At 35.2% G+C, this 22,107-nt stretch overlaps 3 protein-coding genes and 1 pseudogene across 3 annotated transcripts; 3 read left to right on the top strand and 1 right to left on the bottom strand.

Moving 5' to 3' along the window:
- Nucleotides 1–62: 62 nt before the first annotated feature.
- On the top strand, nucleotides 63–2,684 carry LOC122275488 (annotated as a pseudogene).
- Nucleotides 2,685–3,020: 336 nt separating this feature from the next.
- On the bottom strand, nucleotides 3,021–7,127 carry LOC122275487 (probable glycosyltransferase STELLO2). Its single transcript, XM_043084576.1, has 3 exons — nucleotides 5,183–7,127; nucleotides 4,108–4,234; nucleotides 3,021–3,806 (listed from the first exon to the last, which is right to left on the bottom strand). The coding sequence occupies exons 1-3, from the start codon at nucleotides 6,874–6,876 to the stop codon at nucleotides 3,336–3,338; spliced, it is 2,292 nt and encodes a 763-aa protein (XP_042940510.1). The 5' UTR covers nucleotides 6,877–7,127; the 3' UTR covers nucleotides 3,021–3,335.
- A 4,588-nt stretch (nucleotides 7,128–11,715) lies between these two features.
- LOC122275936 lies at nucleotides 11,716–13,702 on the top strand. The gene is made up of 4 exons (XM_043085284.1): nucleotides 11,716–11,867; nucleotides 11,963–12,254; nucleotides 12,930–13,288; nucleotides 13,594–13,702. The coding sequence occupies exons 1-4, from the start codon at nucleotides 11,770–11,772 to the stop codon at nucleotides 13,700–13,702; spliced, it is 858 nt and encodes a 285-aa protein (XP_042941218.1). The 5' UTR covers nucleotides 11,716–11,769.
- A 5,504-nt stretch (nucleotides 13,703–19,206) lies between these two features.
- On the top strand, nucleotides 19,207–21,040 carry LOC122275387. The gene is made up of 3 exons (XM_043084415.1): nucleotides 19,207–19,413; nucleotides 19,620–20,117; nucleotides 20,252–21,040. The coding sequence occupies exons 1-3, from the start codon at nucleotides 19,326–19,328 to the stop codon at nucleotides 20,773–20,775; spliced, it is 1,110 nt and encodes a 369-aa protein (XP_042940349.1). The 5' UTR covers nucleotides 19,207–19,325; the 3' UTR covers nucleotides 20,776–21,040.
- The last annotated feature ends 1,067 nt before the right edge of the window (nucleotides 21,041–22,107 follow it).

Here is a 22,107-nt window from a genome sequence, read left to right as displayed (position 1 = left end):
TGCACCGATCATTGGATGATTGTACCGTCAATGATACGATGTACCACACGACATGATCCTATTGGTCAATGCACGGGCCGTACATAGAGACCCCAAGTTATGGGAGGATGCAAACAGCTTTGACAATGGTAAGGGTGATGAACACAAAAAGTTGTTGCCATTTGGGTTGGGGAGGAGGGCATGTCCTGGTGGAGTTCTTGCCTAATGTATGCTGGGCTTAACTATAGGTTCTTTGATTCGATGCTTTGAGTGGGAAAGGATTATTGAAGAAGTTGATCATTGATATGACTGAAGGTAATGGAATCTCCATGCCCAAAGCCGTGCCACTTGAGGCCATGTGCAAGGCACGTCCTCAGATTATGAAAAATATTGTTTTTAATTGACTACTGTGACTATGATATCTTAACATCAATATTAATGCATATGCCCTCGATCGAGTCTTTAGATATGGAGTTGTATTCACTATTTAGTCATCAATAATACTCAGCACCTACCCCTGTCGAGTTGCCATTGATGTGCATTTGAATCTTCAACTTTGTATTTCTTGGCTTTGTATGTAGTTAATGGAAACTAAACGAGTTGTATCAACTTCGACGCTTTTCCTGAGTTGCTAATTAATATTGTAATCATGGTTATGACTTAATTACTTCTTACATTGGATATAACGCACAATGCTAAGAGATTATTTGGGGAAAAAAAAACAAAAATTGCGAGCTCATCTCTCCTCGTATCAATCCCTTAAAGACACTGGCTGTGGGTCACAAATTGTGAGCTCAATCGTCAGCACGGCCAAACAATGTAATCTCGACAAGGATGTGGAAATACCTGATGAGGGAGAGCAAAATTTCTGGCTAAAGAACGAGATGTTATGGTTGGAAAGTTATATTCTAAGATCATGGAGATTGAGTCCCGCCTTTTACCTTGCGGGCTCCATGTCATTGGCGAGCCTCCATCAGCCATGGAAGCGGTTGCAACACTTGTTAACATTGCCGCATTAGACCGTCCTGAAGATGGAATTTCATCCCTCCCAAGTATACTAGCTGCGTCTGTTGGAAGAGACATAAAGGAAGTTTATGGAGGGTGTGACAAGGGAGTAGTAAAGGATGTAGAGGTTCTTCGGCAAATAACAGAGGCATCACATGGAGTTATTTCTGCCTTTGTGGAACGTACAACTAATAATCAGGGCCAAGTCGTTGATGCTTCTGATAAACTGAGCTCAATCATTGGGTTTGGTATTAACGAACCATGGGTTCAGTACTAGTCAAGCACTAAGTTTTACCCGGGTGATAGGGGAAAGCTTAAAACATTGTTTTGAGTTCTTAGGAAGTGTTTGAAGCTTATTGTGGCTGATAATGAGTTGGGAAGTCTGAAACAAGCATTAGAAGGGAAACATGTGGAGCCAGGGACTGGTGGCGACCCAATCAGAAATCCAAAAGTATTGCCAACAGGAACGAATATTCATGGACTCGATCCACAAGCTACTCCCACAACCGCAGCAATGCAGAGTGCAAAAATCGTGGTGGATTGGCTGATTGAGAGACAGAAGAATGAAAATGGGGGAAAATATCCTGAGACAGTTGCCCTTGTACTATGGGGAACAGATAATATTAAGACTTATGGTGAGTCCTTGGCTAATGTCATGTGGATGATTGGTGTGAGACCAGTTGCTGATACATTTGGTAGAGTGAACCGAGTGGAACCGGTAGGTCTTGAAGAGCTTGGAAGGCCTTGGATTGATGTTGTTGTGAATTGCTCTGGAGTGTTCAGAGATCTCTTTATCAATCAGGTATAATCCTAATCATGATTCCCCTTTCTTTTGGATCTTACATAATAATACCTCAGCACAAAGTAGTACATTTTCAAACTTCAGCTTAAGTTTAAACAAACATTCTGTGTATTCTGACGATGTTTTCCTGTATTCACAGATGAATCTCCTTGACCGAGCAGTAAAGATGGTAGCTGAACTAGATGAGTCGGAAGACCAAAACTGTGTTCGGAAGCACGCACTAGAACAAGCTAAAAACCTTGGCATTGGGGTTCGAGAAGCTGCAACTCGGGTTTTCTCCAATGCCTGAGGATCCTACTCCTCAAACGCAAATCTTACTGTGGAGAACTCTTCGTGGAATGATGAGAAGCAGCTCCAGGATATGTATTTGAGTCGAAAGTCTTTTGCTTTTGATTGTGATGCCACTGGTGCAAAAGTCTTTGAGATGGCTCTGAGCACAGCTGATGCCACATTCCAAAATCTTGACTCCTCAGAAATCTCACTCACTGATGTGAGTCACTACTCGACTCGGACCCGACTAATTTAGTACAAAATTTTGGAAAGATGACAATTGGGTGTATGAAGAGCCTATACAAGTAAGTTGAATAGGCTCATGAAAACAAATCCAAATTCCTTCAGGAAGTTAGTGCAGCCTTTCCTGGACGCCAATGGCCGTGGCTACTGGGAGACTTCTGGCAGTTGTACTCGGTAGTAGAAGATAAGATTGAAGGGACTGATCGATAAACTGCAAATTTGATTGTTGAGAAAAGATTGTAAAGTGCATATATCTGAGACACTCATATTTCCTTGAGTTCTCTCACTGTAGGATGAACAGATGCAAGTTCGGGGAACATATGCAACCAAAAAAAAAAAATCTTGAATGGTCGGATTTGTACGAGTAAACCATTGCTTTTTTAAACCTGAGGAAAATAATGAAGATACAACACTTTTTACTTGAAGGCATATTTATAAAATAATGACACTAACTAAATTGTAAAAGAGTTTTGAAATTAGTCTTGTTTGTATCTTACTCAACAACAATCTCAGCCCTTTTCTGAAAAGAAAAAGGGCACCACCAGCAATAGCCAAACTGGATGTTGACGTCTCTTCAATGGTGGAAGCTGCGGTTTAGGGGAGATAGGTAATTAGAAGGTTCCGTCAATCTAAAAGACCCATATTGATAAGTCTTACCTCCACTCTCTATTCCAAACGTTACCGGGAAAGGAGAAATATACAAACGAGATCCAATGTAGCATTTACAAGAATATGAACCATTTTCAATCAACTTTGATTGTCACTGTTGAATACAATTCTTTTTTCATATATTCATGAGCAGATTACATTTTTCTGTGGAGGGAAACTTCAATCAAGAATGAATTGTACAAGGTAAACCTACAAAAATGGAGAAAAAAAGGGAAAATGGAAAAAGAAAATAAAAGAAAAGAAATACCCTCCCCCTCAACCAAAAAATAAAAGACAAAAAAGACGTACAGTTTGGTGTAACTGCTAACAAAAGTGGACGTTTCTTTGCTTCCTCTCTCCTGCGGTTATTTCTAGTATCAAATTATATTCAGACTAACTCCATTAGGAGAGGGTCACCTTCTGCCATTATTCTGATCAGCTTTATGAAATCTTGTTCGCTTGACACATTCCATGGGTGCACAGCAGGTACTTGAGCTGAATATAGGTTTGAAGAATTATTTGTAGGTGGTTTTTGCTGGTACATCATTGTACCGAGCACTGGGTCAAAATTCTGCGGGGAATCCATCGATACAAAGAACATGGGTATTGCAACCTTTTGATGGATTTCTAAACTGCCCACTAGATTAACCAGATCGACAAAGTCAGCGACAAAGCGCCGAGGAACATAGAATACCTCAGAACTGCATATTGTGATGCTTTGTCCCTCCGTTACACTTTCCTTATAACTGACCTGGAAGTGAACTGGCATGGTGCTGACAACCTTCTTTACCATATCTGCTTGTTTTGAATACCATTCCGAGTTGTCTTTAGTTGACAGAGTAGTCCACGACTTGGAGACCTGAATTCAATTCAGGGAATTCGTGAGACAGAGAAATTGAAATGTAATAAAATCAGATTCTGCTATTGAAAGTTATCAAGGTGTCATAACAACGCTTTGATGGGTGAAGCAAAGCATCAAGTTTCAGAGGCCTCTGAAAGCTATAAATTTGCCATGGTCCCATTTAGTTCCCCCCCCAAAACCAAAAACAAAAACAAAAAAAATACAACAAAAAAAATAAAAAAAAAAGGTCTGACATCATAAGAATAATGCTCGTATTAGGGAAACAGATGATGATTGGATATTTGAAGCTATATAATACCTCATTCGTGATCCACAGTTTAGTCCTGTCTGCCTGTAGCAGATTCCAGTAATTAATAATGGTATCATCCTGAAGGAATAAAAATCCTTCTGCGCTAGTATATCTATTAAAGATCTTAGGAAGGTGCCTGAAAAAGAGAATTGGACAACAATTAGAAAACATGATTAAAGAATTTTAAAGAGATGGGCTAACTTAAAAAGTACATTTTGAAAATTATTCTGTTAGCCAGCCAAAATGCAGAGAACCATTAAAGCATCAAATTTACACCTACTCCATTCCATCATCATGAGCAATAAATGCATGGCTGGGTGTACAAGAAATTGAAACATGACAGCCCCGGTTGCTTCTGAGATACCTTTCATTTACTACCAAGCAAAAACTCAAATAGCTTACATCCAAAACAAACTATGAAAGAGGGAAAGGAAGAAGAAGAGGTGGGATGGCCCTTAATTAGTTGATAAAAGATTTTAACTCAAATACAAGGGAAAAAATTAAGAAATCAAAAGAAGAAAAGGTAAGGCTTGCCCCATTTTCCTTAAATCAAGACAATGCCCAGTTCAAGACTGATCAGTACAGCACAGGCCAAGTGCATAAACACAGTGCTTGGAACTAGCGAGATGTACCTCTTTCACCGAGGCTAACCCCAAACCATTCATAGATGGTGCGGTGAGGTTACCAGGTCAACTTAGGTATGGCACTGGTGAACCTGCAGCTCTAGGGCAAGAGCTCCCATCCAGTATATGTTTTGTGTTATAGTGATTCCAAAGATCTTCTCATTCCATCGCTCCTACGCATCTACCATCTACCATTTTCCATCATAGAGGTCACTTCAAGTTCTATTAACAGGAAAAATTTTTTAGTGGTCCAATTTGCATTATATATGAATACGAATACCAACACAACAATTCATATGGGATATCATATTTTAGGATCCTCTATCTTTTAAAGCTCTCAGTAACCAATACAACACATAATAAAGTAGTCTTCAATAGTCTAACGATATCCAAAACCCAGAAGTACCGATAGTAAATTTTAATACATGACAAGCACAAGGCGCATGATCATAACAACTTACTTGTATAGCTGCTCCAATTGGCCTTCCTCAACGGCAAGATCGGGGTTCTTCCACCCTGACAAGATAATCACTGTTTTGAATACTCGCCCATAAAGCAATCTCCACTCAAGAGCAGTACGTTCCACAGGCCCATTGCAGAACATAATAAGGACAACATTCCCGAAATTCTTCCTCCACCGAATCAAATTTGCGATCTCATAATTCACTGACCCTGTTTCCTCAACCCCCAGATGAACAGATGGCAGCTTTTGTGGGATAAATTCTTTCCTATCCCCATGACCAATACTTGCTCGTGGCCTATCCAATTCCAATGACATTAGCCTTGGCTGCTGATAATTAACTGAAAGCAAGTCTTGAAGCCAAGCAGCGGTAAACTTCACATCCATCTCAGTCCAAAACCCCCCTTCTGCCATTGCAAAACTTAATTCCAAAATCTTTTCAAACAGTCTCTGCTTGCTTGATCTCCAGGAAGCCAAAAACTTAACTAGACGACCTACGTTCACATGAAGATCCTTTTCTTCCGAAAATGGGTATGCCTCAATCCTATCATACCGATGAACTGTAGGCGGGTAAACAACAACATGACCACCAACTTCCCACAAAAGCCTTTGTCCCCAATATCCTCTCAAAACATCGGAAGCCATCGTGCTAACGGAAACAGGAAGCATCAACCCCCAAAATGCTGCAGAATGGTAGATTGTATTAAAAGAATTAACGGGGACCATTATTCCCTGCGGCAGCGCCACCTTTGGGGCATGCTCGTCGAACCTAATATCAAATGCTTCCAAACCCGATTTCCTAGTAAAATAAAATACAGAATCAACATCAGGCAGCCCATTCGAAGTCCCCTGTTGAATGAACTGCTTTCCGCCATATACTTCCGTGTAATACTCTTCATGCCCAATTTCACCCACATTCTCCAGTGGTAACCCTCTAGGCCAAACCGATCGCTGCCCGAAATGGATATACGGGTTCACAATGGTCCGATTTGGGTTGTCGTGGCTATACTGCAATATAGCCTCTTGCCTGGCACCCTCTCCGACCAATTCTACATCAAAATGCTTACCCAAATCCCCATCAATTACATCCCCGCGATCATCAGCATCAAAGATCTTGCTCGCACCGTGTTGAATAGCAAACAAATACCCAACAGTCTTCCTTACATAAGAATCGTAAGGAAGAAAATCCACAACACGAAAACCCAAACTAGCTTGCTGTTCCAAAGACAAGAAAATCGCACCTTTCAGGCTCCAGTCCGACGGCGTTTTGGAGTTCCCGATTGCGAGAACTTGCCAGCCTCTGATCTTGACGAGGTTACGGAGTGAATCGGTGGGATATTCGGAGACCGAGACAACGATCCACTGCTTGGTTCTGAAATTCGCGTAGGGCGAGGACTTGTCGGTGATGGGCGCGATCGAATTCCAGTTAATTTGTGGGAATTCCAACTTCTCGAGGTTCTTGGACTGGGTTTCGAAGCAAAGGAGGGCGGCAGTATCGCCAACATTGCGGAGGAAGAAGAGAGCAGCGACGGTAGCGATGAGGAGCAGGACAGTGAAGATCTTGTAGAGATTCTCGGAGACCCATGTGGAGAAATCGAGGCTCTTAGCCTCCGAGAAACGGGTGGGGTGGAGAGTGGGCAGGGTTCTGATCTGGGATTTCGGCGATTTCGGCGTTGAACGCTCTTGGACCAACATTGGACCCCAAAAAACTACCACCACCAGTACCACTAAGCTTAACTCCTCCCGAGGCTGAATTCTCTACTCCTCTCTCTCTCTCTCACCCAATAGCTTGTGGCCCTCTCTCTCTCTCTCTCTCTCTCTAACTCTCTGTATAATACTCCACACTCAGTACGTCTCTCTCTCTCTTGTCTGCCAAGTCTTTATCTTCCTTTTCCTCTCGTTGTTTGTGTCAGATGTGGTTGGCTTGCCGACAGATATGGCTGAATGGTTGGGCTTTCTTAAGCTTCAATGCAAACTACAAGTAGTTGCAGTTGCGTTGTTTGGTGGGGGCCGCCGTTGGGTCTCTGTCTGTCTTGTAGTTCTGTGTCTCCGAATCCCCGTGGTTTCTTATTTGATAATTTTTTATTTTAGATCATTTGTATAATTTTTTATTTCTCTCTCTCGTGCACTAATTTGGCAGTATATTATGGTTAGACTGATTCGGGTGCACTTTATATAATGAGATAATTAATTAAAATTTAATGTTATTTATTGGGAATACTTTTTTTATTTCCTAATGAGACAAGGACTCCGGTTTCGCATTACTAAACTAGCAAGATTTAATTTATAAGAAAATTATTTAAAATTTATTTAATTTAATACATATTTAGAATTACGGTAAAAAATATAACTTATAACTTTAAAATTTATAATTTATAATTTAAGTAATAAATTTTACTATTAAAAATTTATTTACTGTTTGGTAACTATTTATTTATAACATTTTTAAACATGTTACGTTATTTTGAAAATAAATTAAAAAAATATTTTTTAAGATAAAAATAACGATTATTTGAATTTTTAAAGATTATAATCATATCTTTGAAAGTTTGAAAGTTGTAATCATCTTAAAGTTATATGGATATTTTCGTCTATTGACAATATTTTTAAAATTCAAATTACATTCCGCGTTATCTGAAAAATTACGTTTGAAGAAAAACATAAAAATAATATTTTTCCTTAAACGTACTTTTTAACTTATTTGATATTAAAAGTACTTTGACATCTAACACCCAAACAACCTAATTTTTTTATTAGAGTGTTTTTAAGAATATTTAAGTATTTTTTAAAACTTATAACACAATCCCAAATAAACCCTTAATATGTCAACAATAATGTTATAGCTGTAATTCTAACATAATCAAAAAATTTATATGCAGTCACTTTTATATATTTTTTATGCACTCCACTAATGTGATTGTCGTGTTACTTTTTTTAATATAAAATAATTATTTTAGTCAATCATATCAGTATAGTGTAAAATGAATATGCAAAAATAACTATAAATAGCAAAACTCATTTATGTATAGTTGTAATATAGATGTAGAAGAATTGTAAGTAAATCATTTTTCCCATATAAATTCAAGTGGAGAGCAAAGTAAATGTGCTACCAAAATTGCATTATTCGCAATTTGCATGGGGGTAACCTAATTAGATCCGATAATTAATATACTAGATGGTATGTGATTTTCAACGAGGATAGGAAGTACAATTACCATGACACGGGAAATCCATATATTATTATATTATTCTCTTTTGCTGTTCGGACAATTGGCATTTCATTTTACGGAAATCATAATTGAAAAACGACACCCTACCACAACGTTAAATTATTTCAAAAGCTATTGTCCTCTCTCATCAACCAAACGTGCCTCCCCATAAGTGATCAATTATGAAAATTTCCGAAGCCCTTTTTGAGTTCTTGAAATCTTTTTACGGCAAGTTATTCAAAACATCTTCCTAACAAATATAGTAACTTTTATATATTAACTAATTTTTTAAGATTTGTTTGTGCCACATGATTAGCATCTCTCTTCACGTGACGAAAGTACCAAACATAACAGCTTGCAGCAAATATGGAGTATCATGGAAAGATTACCACATGTACTATAGAAACTATTGTTTTAAATACAGTACTGATACCGGTCGGTACGTCGGTATATACCATATTGGCTATTGATTCGATATAAATATTATACATGTTTCAAACCATTTTAAATATTGGCCGATACTAGCCGTATTAGTCGATATTTCGATATGTATCAACCTATGTACCGGCCTGTACTAGTTGATATTTCGACTTTTACTTTTTATTTTTTTATTTTTTAAACTGTAAGTTCAATTTTTAACCTCTAATTCAGATTAGACTATTTATAATTTATATATATGTATTTATATATAATTTATTCATATATAGATTATTATTTTAGAATATAATTTATATATAATTTATTTATATATCGACTATTTAGAAACGATACCGATATCAAAATATTTCGTTCCAGTATATTGACCAATACGACATCCAATACGATATTCAAAATTTTAATTAAAACCTCGACAATTTTTAATGAAGTTCGCCACATTTTTAGTATCTCCCTCAAAGATAACTTTGTCAAAATCCAATTCGAAATAAAAAATGACAAGCTCCATAGGATTAGCAATCTCAAGTTTAGGAGTTCCAGATTTTAAGAATTTGCGTTGAAACTATTACAAAACCGTTCCCATCACGATGGATACTTACAAGGAAAATATTATTTCCATCCATCAACTCTATCGACAAAACCCACTTATTGGATTTTATTTATTTATTTACTTAATGGTTAAAAGAAAGTGTTTTTTTAATGAATTTGTGATTTTTTTTTAAATATTTAAAGTGTTTAAAAATATGTTTGAAAAAAAAAAGTTTTGCCATTAAGTGAGAGTGAGAATCCTCTGTGGGTGTACCCTAATTTCAATAACCAATTTCTTTATTGGGTAATGATGTTACTACCCTATTATTACACATTTACTACTTACTAAGAATTTTTTTTAATTATTTTTTTTAACATCCTTAGGCATTGAGAAAAAATTAAAAATATATATAATTTTACTAATTGTCACTTCATTAACCATTAAGTAAAATAAAAAATTAAAAAAAATCAAATACTTAAAAAGCAGTAAATAGATAGTAGAATGGTAGTAACCCTATTATTTTCCTTCTTTATTTGATAGTCCAAAGCAATATCCCAATTTGTCTTTAAACAATCTGGTGTTAGAGGCTACCAAAGTTGAGCAGGAATTTGTTGCAGTGTAATGGGAAGTAGAGATTGAGTAATAGACTGGAACTCTTTCAGAGAGATGGTAGCCATCTGAAACAAATGAGAAGGATGTTGGAAAATATTATCATACACAATAGCCTAGCAATAACCATAAATAGCTCAAAATCTGTAACTCCTAAACAGATAAATAACTGGTTCCTTAAAGTTTAGGCCAACAAGATCACGACATTTCTGAATTTCCTTACAACAAAACTCCAAACATTCTTGGCAGAAGGGCATTCCCAAAGAATATGTTCTACTGTTTCCTTTGCTGCTTCGCATATAGGAAAAAGATCATCCTGCAGGATATGCTCATGTTTGAGATTTCTCCTGGTGGGAAGGATATTGCAACAAGCTTTCAACATAAAAGTTTTAACCACTAGTGTTGTGTTAGAATACCAAACTTTCATCCAACATCTCTAAGTGTCAATTTCATGAGAAGAGGAACATAAAATTTCTAGAATTTAACTCAAGTTGGAGGTGGTAAGCACTTTTTACATAAAATATTCCATCTTTGGTACACCTCCATACCAATTTGTCATCATTTGCCAAAGGACTAAGGCAAATATTAGAGATCATGTCAGCTTCATCTTTACTAAAAATAGCCTGCACCAATGGCTTTTTCCATCCAATTGTACATGGAAGAATACGTTTTTCAACCAAAGCATTCTCATCAAGCACGGGAATTGGTGATTAAGTCTTATAAGTGATAGGTTTTGGGATCCATTTGTCTTTCCAAAGTCGAATACTATTACCATTTCCATCTCTCCACCACATACCTTTAAGCAATAAAGCTTGAGCTAAAATAAAAACTTTTTCAAGCATAAGAAGCATGTCTAGGTAACAGCCTCAAAGAGAGTTGAATTGGGAAAATACTTGACTTTGATGATCTCAATAGATAAAGAAGAAGACTGTTGTAATATCCTCCACAGTTGCTTAACCAACATAGCTGTGTCAAAAGCCTCTAAATTTCTAAATCCCAAACCTCTATTTATTTATTTATTTTTTTGAAACAATTATATTCTTCCAACTCAACCAATGAGTCTTATGACCATTTTCCTGATGACTCAAAAAAATCACTACATCATTTGATTAAACTGATAGGAGAGAGTTTTAGGCAATACCCATACAATAATCTTCTTATTTTTCCTTTATAATTTGCAAAATCTTCACTACTAAGAAGAACATTCCTAATTGTCTTAAATCCGAGATTTTCCTATCCTTCGTGTGTTTGCGCGCCCGTGCTTTTTATTATAAGCTAGTACAATCGGAGATTTACACCACGTAAAGTAATGTTATTCACTATTTCATGATATGGTTTTAGATGATTGGAGATTATTTATTAGATTTTATTTGTGAACCTATCATTTGATATTATATCATAGGACGATGAGAAAATGAAAGAAAAAATATTATTATAAACAATATTTATAGAAAAATTTAAATAACATAATATAATATGATAAAACAAGAGTATAATCTTATACTCCGTTCCAAAAAGGATTATACTACAGTTAAATTTTTATTTTCTCAAAAAAAATTTGAGATTATTTATGAATAAATTGATTATTATTTATAAACAACAACAGTAAAATGGTTAGAAAATGGTGGACATTCAAATTCGACATGTGCCACTTGGCATAGAGCCTAAATTCTCTCGTCATCACGTAACAGAACGATACCAGCAAGTGAACGCTTTCCTTCCATGTAACCATTAACTGTAATTTCAAAAATTTCAGAGCAACCCGCCACTTTTACAGAAACATTATCTCCCTCTCTCTGAAGGCCAATGGCTGAGTTCCCCTGTCCCCTCGAGCGCACAGTTGCTTCCGCTCTGCTCCTCCTCTCAGCTATACCTCCCTCTCCCTCCCTCGTCTCTCCACCACTGTAAATTCCATTTTATTTTGTTTCTCATTTCAATTTCATTAGAGTTTTTGTCTCTTCGTTCTTACACTCTGTTTTCTCTGAGTTTTGTTGTTTAGGATCGGTTCTGAGGAGCGATCGCTAAAGGATGGAAGGAAAACAAAGAGTTGCAGGGAGAGCTTGCTGCTAAGCGATTCAACTGCCGTGTCGCTCAAGAACAAGTCGCGCACTGTTTCTATGTCCTGCACTTCCTCTCTCACCAGCGAGGGATCTTCGGAGGATATTGTAGCGTGTAGGATGAGGATGATCGCCGCAATGGCTCGCCGCCATGAAATGAAGGTCAAGGTTGATCTCGCTTCTGCCCTTGCCGCAGTTTTCTTGCTTACTGATTTGTGCAATTGGTTGTTTTTGGTTGCATATGAAAAAACACATTCTAGAATCATATTTTTTGAATCCCGACGTCTTGAATCCCTGCCTGGTCTTGTTTTACATGATCCGATGTTATCTATTATCAATGAAATCTTGGCCTGTGAATTTCAGCATTTGTTTGAATTTCACGGTTGAATTTCTTTTGCTACTCTCTTTCGGCTGTTTTTAATTCATATCCATACTGAAGTGGTAGTTCTGAGTTCAGATTGTCGATTATTTTTGGATTTGGAGTTCAATGTGACTCTGTTCGGCTTCTTCTCTTTTTGCTCATATCTTACTTGAATTTGCTTTCTCTTACTCGAATACCTCCGCTTTGAATTTCGAAATCTGTTGCTATTTGGATGGTAGCAAATAATCTCCCTATTCTCTGTTTTGCTCCACGAGTTCACAACCCCTCGTACTATCTCCGATCGAACACGACGCGCATTGTTTTTATCACCCAGACTCCGTTCCGGTTTTGGTTTCTCTCCCTTCGAGTACGTCGAAATCTCTCTGTTTCATCAAATTGGAAATCAAAAAGTTCCGCAAAACAGTTTCGAAAATTGCTTGAACTCGAATTTTTTGGATGCTAATTTGTTCCTTTTTCATTCTTAGCTCGGTTTGTTAGGTTGTTGGTGAAATCGTTTGAGTCTGTGAGAACATGTTCCATTTTCGCAGATCGTACGGAAGAGCCGCTCGAAAATTCAGTATAGCTCCTGTGACCAGGAAATCAGCTCAGACGAGACGGTGAAGATGTCCCCGGCAACCGTTTCCACGGATGCGTCGTACTTATCAAGCAGCTCAAGCCCGCTATCAAGCGGGCGAAGCCATAGAAGCAGCTACGTTACCAGAGGTGAAAAAACTCAGAAAAGGCTTGCGACTACATGCGAGGAGATCAGGAGGAAGCACGTCGGCTCGGTTCACATGCGCCGCAGAGCCGAAGGCATTTTGAAGTTGCTCTCCCGCGGTTGTTCCTCTGAACTGAAGATACGTCAACTTCTCGGTGATAGCCCCGATACAAGCAAGGCCCTCAGAATGTGATCTCTCTCTCTCTCTCTCTCTCTCTCTCTCCGTGACTTTTTGTGTGTATAGCACGTGGTGTGCGTTAACTCTCCGATATGCCTGTTAAAGTTGTGGCTACAGAGAGCTAAAAATTGCAAGAACATCCACGGTTCGCCATGTGTTAACAAAGCAGAATGAAGAATCACCGTTAATCAGGAACACCATCTATGAATCTGTTGCTGCATTGTTATGAATCTGAAGTGCTTGTTGCTAACGTATATGTTTTCATTGAAGGGCGGGAATTGAATATACATATTTGAATATGATTCCATATATGCAGGTTGTTAAAGCTCGAAGAGGTGAAAAGGTCAGGCACTGGAGGGCGTCGAGACCCCTATATTTACAAGGTTTTTGCTTGTGCTCCTCATCAACATTTCAGCACCATCTAAAGAAGTCTAATTCCACACCCATAAACAAAAAGAGACCTCAACATTTAAAATTTAAGGAAGTTCTTCAGTGGGAAATTTACCCTTCCACTCAAATTATATGGGATTGATCATTGATGCCTATATTTCCTATTGTACTTCTGTAAGTTTCTTTGGCATTTTTCTTCATATAATTTTAATTGGGTGTTTGTGGGCATTTGGGTGCAGATAGCATAAGGAAGTTTGAAGAAGGAAGAGCCGGGTAAGCCGGGTCATACGTAGTAGCGTTGGGTCCATCCCTCTAGTAGGGAAATTTTGGTACGGATAGCTACAAATAAGAACATGGACAAATGTTTAATACGCTGATCAGTATTGAGGTGATATAATGTCGTGGCAGATTTGTTTTAATTTTACTTCCAAACTTATAAGTGTAAATGAAAACATCTTTATGCCAAACTTCAGATAGTATAGTTAACGGAGTTTTCTCATACCATTGCCTCTTCGATTATATGTTTTTCTATTTTCCTTAACACTATTAAAAACAAAACATAATTCTAATCAAGAACTTGTATTTTATACAACAGATAATCTCTCTCCTAGCCTTAAGATGCAGACTTTGGATTAAGGACTTTCATCACAATGATTTGAATTGTAAAAATGTTTTGACCATTTCACTTGTTAATATATATATTTTAAAAATATTATAGGAATATTGTTCTGTGTTCATTTTGAATAAAATAAAGATTATATATATATTTTTAAATTTGATAATGATCCCAGAGAGCTGACCCTCCCCAAGAATCTACTGTCCTTAGTTTCGTCCCGGATGGACTGGAAGGAAGATAATCTCAACTAAAATGGTTAAGGAAACTGATATATTATACCGAATGGAAATTTGGTTTTTCCAAGGGTACAAAAGAAGATACCAATTGAGTACAGTCGAAGCTGCCTCTCAACCAACTTCGCTTTGAATAAAATCAGGAAATTATTACTTATTAGTAAAGGACGTTGCTACGTCTACAGATTATTTTTACAGATAATTTTTATTGAGCACTGCAAATCTTTTCTTTTTCTTTCATCATTTTTTAAAATTATTTAGATATTTTTTAAAAATAAAAAATTATATATTCATTTAAAAATATTTACTTAATTATTAAGTAAAAATAAAAAATAAAAAAAATAAAAAAGCATTTCGGTATATGTACATGTGAAACTAATGTTTGCCTTTTAATAATGTTATTTCTTCCTGGACCAGTTCCCAAGCAATTCTCTATGATAAAATGCATATGATATCATGCAGGATTGGATAATGAATTAAGATGAGATATGATAAGATAAAAATTAAAAATAAAATAAAATATTATTTTTATTTTAAAATCAAAAAAATTAAATTGTTTATTGTGTTTATATAAAAGTTTATGAAAATTATAATGATTATATGTGATGTGATAAGATGAAATAAATTTGAATTAATTTTGAATCCAACTCTCTCCTTACTTTATTTTCCAATACGTATGTTTCATTATTTATTTATTTGTTTGTGAGTGAATGTAAAAAGATTAAAAAAAGAAAAAGAAAAAAAAGATAGTGAAATGTCTATAAATATGCCTCATTTGTTTTCACAAATAATATGAAATTAATTTAGATAAAAGTTAAAAATTAAATAAAATATTGTTAGAATATATTTTTTATATTATTTTATTTTAAGATTTAAAAAAATTAAATTATTTATTTTATTTTATATAAAAATTTAAAAATTTATAATAATTAGATAAAATAAAAATTTTTGTAAAAATGAACGAGGTCGTCTGTTGAGTCATAATTAATGAGATCTCAAGACATGTAATTTTTTTTCTATTTTTTTAATATTTTCAAACATTTTTTTTTAAATTATAAATTTATTAAAAAATACTTTCTTAATAATTAAAATAAACACAACAAAAACACATTAGTGAAATTTAGCATTTAAAAATAAAGAGAATGAGAGAAAATTTAGGACCGGGTCTTAAGTCAGCCCTAAACAGTGCCGTCAAAGTCAAGTATACGAGTACGCGTCCAGCCGAAGCTTGACGCTATCTTCTCGAACATCGAGACGCCAGCTTAGAAATAGCACAACCGATGCCGTCCACATAAAGTGAGAAAAGAATAGGCAACAAGACCAACTTTTTGGCACGTTCAGTTCCGCTACTATGCCGCCTACCATGACCGCTGTGTAAAATCATCCAATCATTTTATTTTTAATTTTTTTATTATTTCAAAATAATTTTTAAAATATAAAAAATATCAACACACTAATAATTAATTTTGTAATTATTAAATTAAAAAATTAATAAAAAATTAAAATACATGAAATGTCAAAATACAGCATTAAACTGAGAGAACAAAATAGCATTTCTTATTCTTAAAATACATTCCTCAGGTTTTGATATTTTGGTATTTGTCCTTAGATTATTCGAAATTTTACGAGGGTGTTTGGAATGGGAGACTTTTAAATTTTAAATTTATTTTATTTAGTTATTATGATTTTTTTTAAACTCTCATATAAAATATAATAAATAATTTAATTTTAAAAAAATTTTTAAAATAAAAATAATATTAAAAAATAATATTATAATAATATTTTATTTAACTTTATTTTATACCAAATCTCTCATAATTGTTCCTATATTGTTTTTTCTAAAATAATTCTTTTTATCTAATCATTTATTATTATTTTTAATTTTGAGAATGATACATAAGTGGTGTTCATCAGGAGGGACTATTGTGTGTGCTATATGCAATTCCTCTACTCTAAATGAATTAATCTTGACAGAACATAAATATGAAAAACTAATGCTAAATATTTTCTTGGCTCTTCTATCTTTAATTTTAAATTTAAAGTAAAAACATACAACACACTGTGTGCGAATGAATGAAATCAGTCAAGAAGAAGGAAAATATTATTTTCACGCATAAAATATAATAAAATAAATAGGGGGCCAAACAGAAATTAACTAGAAATATGGGCCAATTTGCAAAAAAGGAACCTTCCTAGTAAGATGAAGGAAAGTCAGGACCAGGAAACGCGAATAGTATACGATGCAGGCAGCGGGCGGGCTATATAAAACGCCTTTCCTCTCTTTCTTCTCCAAATCAAATCATTTCTCCATTTGTTGATGAGCGGTGAACAATAGCTACAGAGATCAGACATATAGAGGCGGCTGGGGCTGCATACTTAAGTCTACATAGAAAAACACCAGCAGCAGCAGCAAGAGTCGGGAGGAGTAAAAATGGGGTCGAAATTTGTGGAATTATTGGATATGGGGGTGAGAGTAGCGGCGAGATTTCACTCTCACTGTCCCCAAACCGCTCGGATGTACTACCACCCTCCTTCTGGCCATGATCACCACCACCACGACGGAAACGCCCACGGTGGCAGTCACGCGTCGCTTGTGAATCTGGACAAGGCGGCGGCAGCAGTGGCTATGGGTTTCGAAGCCCATCCCTCCGAGTTAATTCTTCTCACTATTGTCTGAAACTCAGAAATTATACCATACCACAAAGTTTTGCCGATGATTTATTGATTGGATGTACGGAATATCTCTTATACAAATTCATTTTATTGATATATATATTCTCTCTCTCTCTCTCTCTCTCTCTCTCTCTCTCTCTCTCTCTCGATTGTCAAGAATCTGTGCATCGGCTAATCCTGGTACAACAAATTGAACCCAAGCGTCTCCATAAATTAAGATAAATCGGATGGAAAAAAGACGAACGACATAGATCGCTTTATTAAGAACACGAGTCGTATGTGATCTGGCCTTGTCGCCAGTAATTTGGATGAGTTGAAAGGCCTTAAAAATACACTCGAAACTTTCTCTCTATCATCGATCAGATATCTTTGAACTTAAAGAAAGAGAACTATGTTTGGAAGAAAAAAATACAAATGAAAAATATTTTAAATACCAAAAAATTATATAAAAATAAACTTATAAATTAAAATATTTTGATATGATACGTCAAATTTTAAAATTATTTTTATTATAAAATAGATCTAACAAATCATAAGAACTCAAATCAATTCATGACTTTATTTTTATGTAATCTTTTTTATATTTATAACACTTTCAATAAATAAATATAGTTTTTATTTATTTATTTATTTTAGCACATGGTGTTTGAAAAAGAAAATTTCCATCGATTAGTATGAAAATAGAGTTTTGTTATGTATAAGTAAAGTCACATAGTAATTTATATATCAATACTGATTTTATTGTATTCAAAATTTAAATTACAATTGTTTTTAATAAAATCTATTTTTTGATCAATCACATTAGATTGATATATATATTAATGCATAATTATATTTGCAACTAAATTTTTCCATAAAAATATACAAATACTTGAAAAAATATTTTCACAAATACACATAGAGTGATTTAATGAAATATTTGTAGCTATTGCTCCATAACTACAAATATTATTTATTAAGCTGCCATATGCCATGTAGTAACTGAAAAGTAATAAAGAATCAAGATAATAGGAATGTAAACGACTATATTGAAATTCTCAACTCAATTTCATCTCATCATTACATCTTTTTTTAATTTTTACATAAAATATAATAAATAATTCAATATTTTCAAATCCTAATTCAATTTTTTTAAATTCTAAAATAATAATAATAATATTTTATTTAACTTTTACTTTTCATCTAATATTATCTTAACTCATCTCATTTCATGCCTAAATCCAAACTATTATTATTATTATTTTTTAATTTAAACCCACGTGAAACTTTGAGATGAAAATCTCAAGCTTTTTGTGGTTACCATATGAAAAGAAGGTTATTGCTATCTCCAGCTAGATGTGGCCCGAATACCTACAAAGGCAAAACTTATTTTTTTTAGATTTTTTTCATTCAAATTTTTATATTCTTAAATATTTTTTTTAAAAAAAATTCACCATATCACTGAAAATACTTCGTTAGTCAATAAGTTAAAAAAAAAATTATTTTGGGACACAATTTGGGTCCAAATTCGAGACACAGAGCATTTAAAAAGAATATTGATTTACGCAGTCAAAGTTTATAGCACATGACATGGTACAGTTGTGTACCACTTAAGAATCAAGGTCCGTGCGGAGCCTGTACATCTATAAGCTGTAGTCACCAGTCACACTTTCTGATAGGATCTCCGAACATGTATAGTGTTCGGTGCAACTATACATTATCATCGCATACTGAAGACGTTTGGTTTGGGGCGTTCGTAGGATCATGTGGCTTCATTTTGAATGGAATACGAATATCACTGAAACCGAGAGTCTCGTGTATTGGAGGAGCAAATCACGGGAACCAATCAAAGTTCATGTGGCGTCTCCAGTACTTAACATTGATTAGAGCTGCGTGGAAAATCAAGGTTTCTGAATCACACCGACAGACCAGCAAATTTACGGCTAATTTGGTGGGGTTTTAACATGTGCTTCGTTGATCTACTTCATCTTCCTTGCCTCGACTCTCTCTCTTTCCAAAGGTTAGCATATAAATATCAGTCGTTCCAGCTTTCCCATAACCCCATTGGTCTTAAAATCTCTCATTTCTAGGCGGTGCTTCTTCTTCGTCTATTTAGAGCACTTTCTGCCTTCTGGGTTCTCTCCACTGCAACACAACATGGCTTTGTTTGTTTTTCTTTGTTTTGTGGTCTTCTTCTCTTTCTGCAGTGGCTCTTCTTCTGGAGCTACAACCCTGCATCTTGACGGTGAACAGCTTCACTTCTTTCCTTACATCATTGCTCGACCTATCGCACTCATGATTGCTTTGTACCAAGCAAAACGCAGCCTCTGGCAAAATGTTTGACATTTCTTATTTTCTAGCATGTACTTCCTTCTTTTGAGAGAGTGATGTTAAGATACGTAAAACCTTTGCGTCTAAGCAATTTCATTCTGTGTCTGTCTCTGTGTTCAGGACTCCTCCTAAATGGCAACTTTGAGGAATCACCCGCGAAGTCAAACCTCAAGAAGACAGTAATCAAAGGGAAATATTCACTCCCGAAATGGGAAATCAACGGCTTGGTCGAGTACATCTCCGGTGGGCCGCAGCCAGGGGGCTTCTTCTACGCCGTTCCTCGCGGGGTTCACGCGGTAAAACTAGGCAATGAGGCCTCCATCTCTCAAAACGTGAAGGTGAATCCAGGCTCCATCTACTCCATCACGTTTGGGGCCACAAGGACTTGTGCCCAAGACGAAGTGCTGGGGGTTTCGGTCCCCGGCCACTCGGCGGACCTTTCTATACAAACCCTTTTTAGCAGTAATGGAGGCGACACTTATGCCTGGGCTTTCAAGGCGACTTCCAGGGTTGTGAAGTTGACATTTCACAACCCTGGTATTCAGGAGGACCCCACTTGTGGACCTCTCTTGGATGCTATTGCAATCAAGGAAATGCTGCCGCTCAAGTACACTAAAGGTTTGTTTCTCTCTCCGATCTTTGCCATTGTAGTGTTTTTTCTCTCCTTTTCTGTAAGTATTAATTCTTAAGGTATCTGTTCACCCTCAATCTGCTCCCACATATATATATATATACACACACACAATATGCAGGAAACCTCGTGAAAAATGGGGGTTTCGAAATTGGCCCTCATGTGTTCAAGAACTTCTCAACCGGAATACTCCTCCCTCCCAAGCTATTAGACCTAATCTCCCCACTCCCCGGGTGGATTATCGAGTCTCTCAAACCTGTGAAGTACATCGACAAGAAGCACTTCTTGGTTCCCTCTGGCCTCGCCGCCATTGAATTGGTTGCTGGGCGAGAAAGTGCCATTGCCCAAATCATCAGAACAGTTCCCAACAAGTTGTACAACCTCACCTTCACCATTGGAGATGCAAAGAACGCTTGCCATGGCTCCATGATGGTTGAAGCCTTCGCTGCCAAAGAAACCCTGAAAGTTGGATTTGTATCTCGAGGAAAGGGTGAGTTCAAAACTGCAAGTTTCAAGTTCACGGCAATTTCGGCCAGGACAAGGATAACATTTTTCAGTGCTAGCTATCACACAAGGCTTCACGATTATGGTCATATTTGTGGTCCTGTGTTGGACAATGTCAGGGTATTTCCTACTGTCTACTGATCACTGCTAGCAAAGTTAGCCGTTTATCGAACTCATAAACTGGTTGTTCTTCAATAAATTTTGAGCTGTAAGTTTACCATCTAATCTTCGTCTGTACTTGTAAACCGACGAAATGTTTGTTTAGAGAGTGGTCAAAGTCAAAGGCCATATAGCGAGCCGTACGAATTTGACCAGTTTTTATTCCATTTACACAGTGGCGTATGATCATGAAAAACTTTTCTTGGGACTAGCTTTTGAAAATCAAGACAAAAGTTGACATTTTTAAGTACTGATCATCATTAGAGTTGGATACAGATTCCCATTTATATTTTATAGTCCTTTTTCTTCCTTTTGGGCTTTACTTTTAGCATCATCCCCGTCATTTGGGATTCAAAGTTCAACAAAATCCCCCTCCCTCTCTCTCTCTCTCTCTCTCTCTCTACAACTATTTGCATCTGTCATTTTTTTTTTCTTATTTGCTGTATTAGCCTAAACATGACACCATGTCTTGTATATCGATGTATTTAGTAACACTAATATGTAGATGAAACCTCACCTCTTCCTCTTCTTCATGTATATTCATATTTACTTTTAATAAATTCTTGTCAAGAAAAAATAAACAACATAGCATGAAATATTAAATTAATTTTTAATTTAAGTATATAACAGATCTGACGATAATATTTGTAATGAAGAGACAGAAATCAGAAGCATGTATGATAATCAAGTTTTATTTATTTATTTTTAGATTAAAAGCTTTAATTAAATTTAACAAAGAACAAAATCTTTGGACCGTAAAAACTATGATTGATGATATATGTGATTTCTAATTAAAGGGCTAATAATATAAATGAAAAAATCTGATTGTAAGTAATTTTGTGTATCAATATATACATCCATCTAATATGATTGATCAAAAAATTAGATTTTAATAAATATATTATTAATTTAAATTTTAAATATAAAAATAATAATACTAATATATAGATTAGTACGTAAATTTATTTATGTATAACAAAACTCTAAATAATAGATACTAATTGGAGCGTATAAGGATGTTGCAATTAGATAATCATAAATGAAAAAGCAAAAGACTCTTGACTCATTTTACTAATATCATTTTATAATATTTTTAAAATTTTTATATAAAATATAATAACTAATTTAAATTTTTAAAATTTTAAAATAATAATATTAAAAATTAATATTTAAATAATATTTTATTTAATTTTTTGACTTTTTAATTTTATTATATATAAATAAAATTATATATTAATCTACATATTAATATTAATTTATTTAAAATTTAAATTAATATTATTTTTAATAAAATTTATTTTTTAACTAATCACA

This window comes from Carya illinoinensis, chromosome 9 (assembly GCF_018687715.1).
Source record: "Carya illinoinensis cultivar Pawnee chromosome 9, C.illinoinensisPawnee_v1, whole genome shotgun sequence".
Lineage (NCBI taxonomy): Eukaryota > Viridiplantae > Streptophyta > Magnoliopsida > Fagales > Juglandaceae > Carya > Carya illinoinensis.
The sequence above is the reverse complement of the archived record's forward strand: the minus strand, read 5'-3'. Positions and strand labels throughout refer to the sequence as shown.

Excerpts from the sequence above, each read along its gene's own strand:
- LOC122275487 (XM_043084576.1), bottom strand. The coding sequence starts at position 6,876 with ATGTTGGTCCAAGAGCGTTCAACGCCGAAATCGCCGAAATCCCAGATC. Across the intron at positions 4,235-5,182 it reads CAATTGGAGCAGCTATACAA|GCACCTTCCTAAGATCTTTA; the intron begins GTAAGTTGTTAT and ends TCTCTTTTTCAG. Across the intron at positions 3,807-4,107 it reads AACTGTGGATCACGAATGAG|GTCTCCAAGTCGTGGACTAC; the intron begins GTATTATATAGC and ends AATTGAATTCAG.
- LOC122275936 (XM_043085284.1), top strand. The coding sequence starts at position 11,770 with ATGGCTGAGTTCCCCTGTCCCCTCGAGCGCACAGTTGCTTCCGCTCTG. Across the intron at positions 11,868-11,962 it reads TCCCTCGTCTCTCCACCACT|GATCGGTTCTGAGGAGCGAT; the intron begins GTAAATTCCATT and ends TTTGTTGTTTAG. Across the intron at positions 13,289-13,593 it reads ACAAGCAAGGCCCTCAGAAT|GTTGTTAAAGCTCGAAGAGG; the intron begins GTGATCTCTCTC and ends CCATATATGCAG.
- LOC122275387 (XM_043084415.1), top strand. The coding sequence starts at position 19,326 with ATGGCTTTGTTTGTTTTTCTTTGTTTTGTGGTCTTCTTCTCTTTCTGC. Across the intron at positions 19,414-19,619 it reads TACAACCCTGCATCTTGACG|GACTCCTCCTAAATGGCAAC; the intron begins GTGAACAGCTTC and ends CTCTGTGTTCAG. Across the intron at positions 20,118-20,251 it reads GCCGCTCAAGTACACTAAAG|GAAACCTCGTGAAAAATGGG; the intron begins GTTTGTTTCTCT and ends CACAATATGCAG.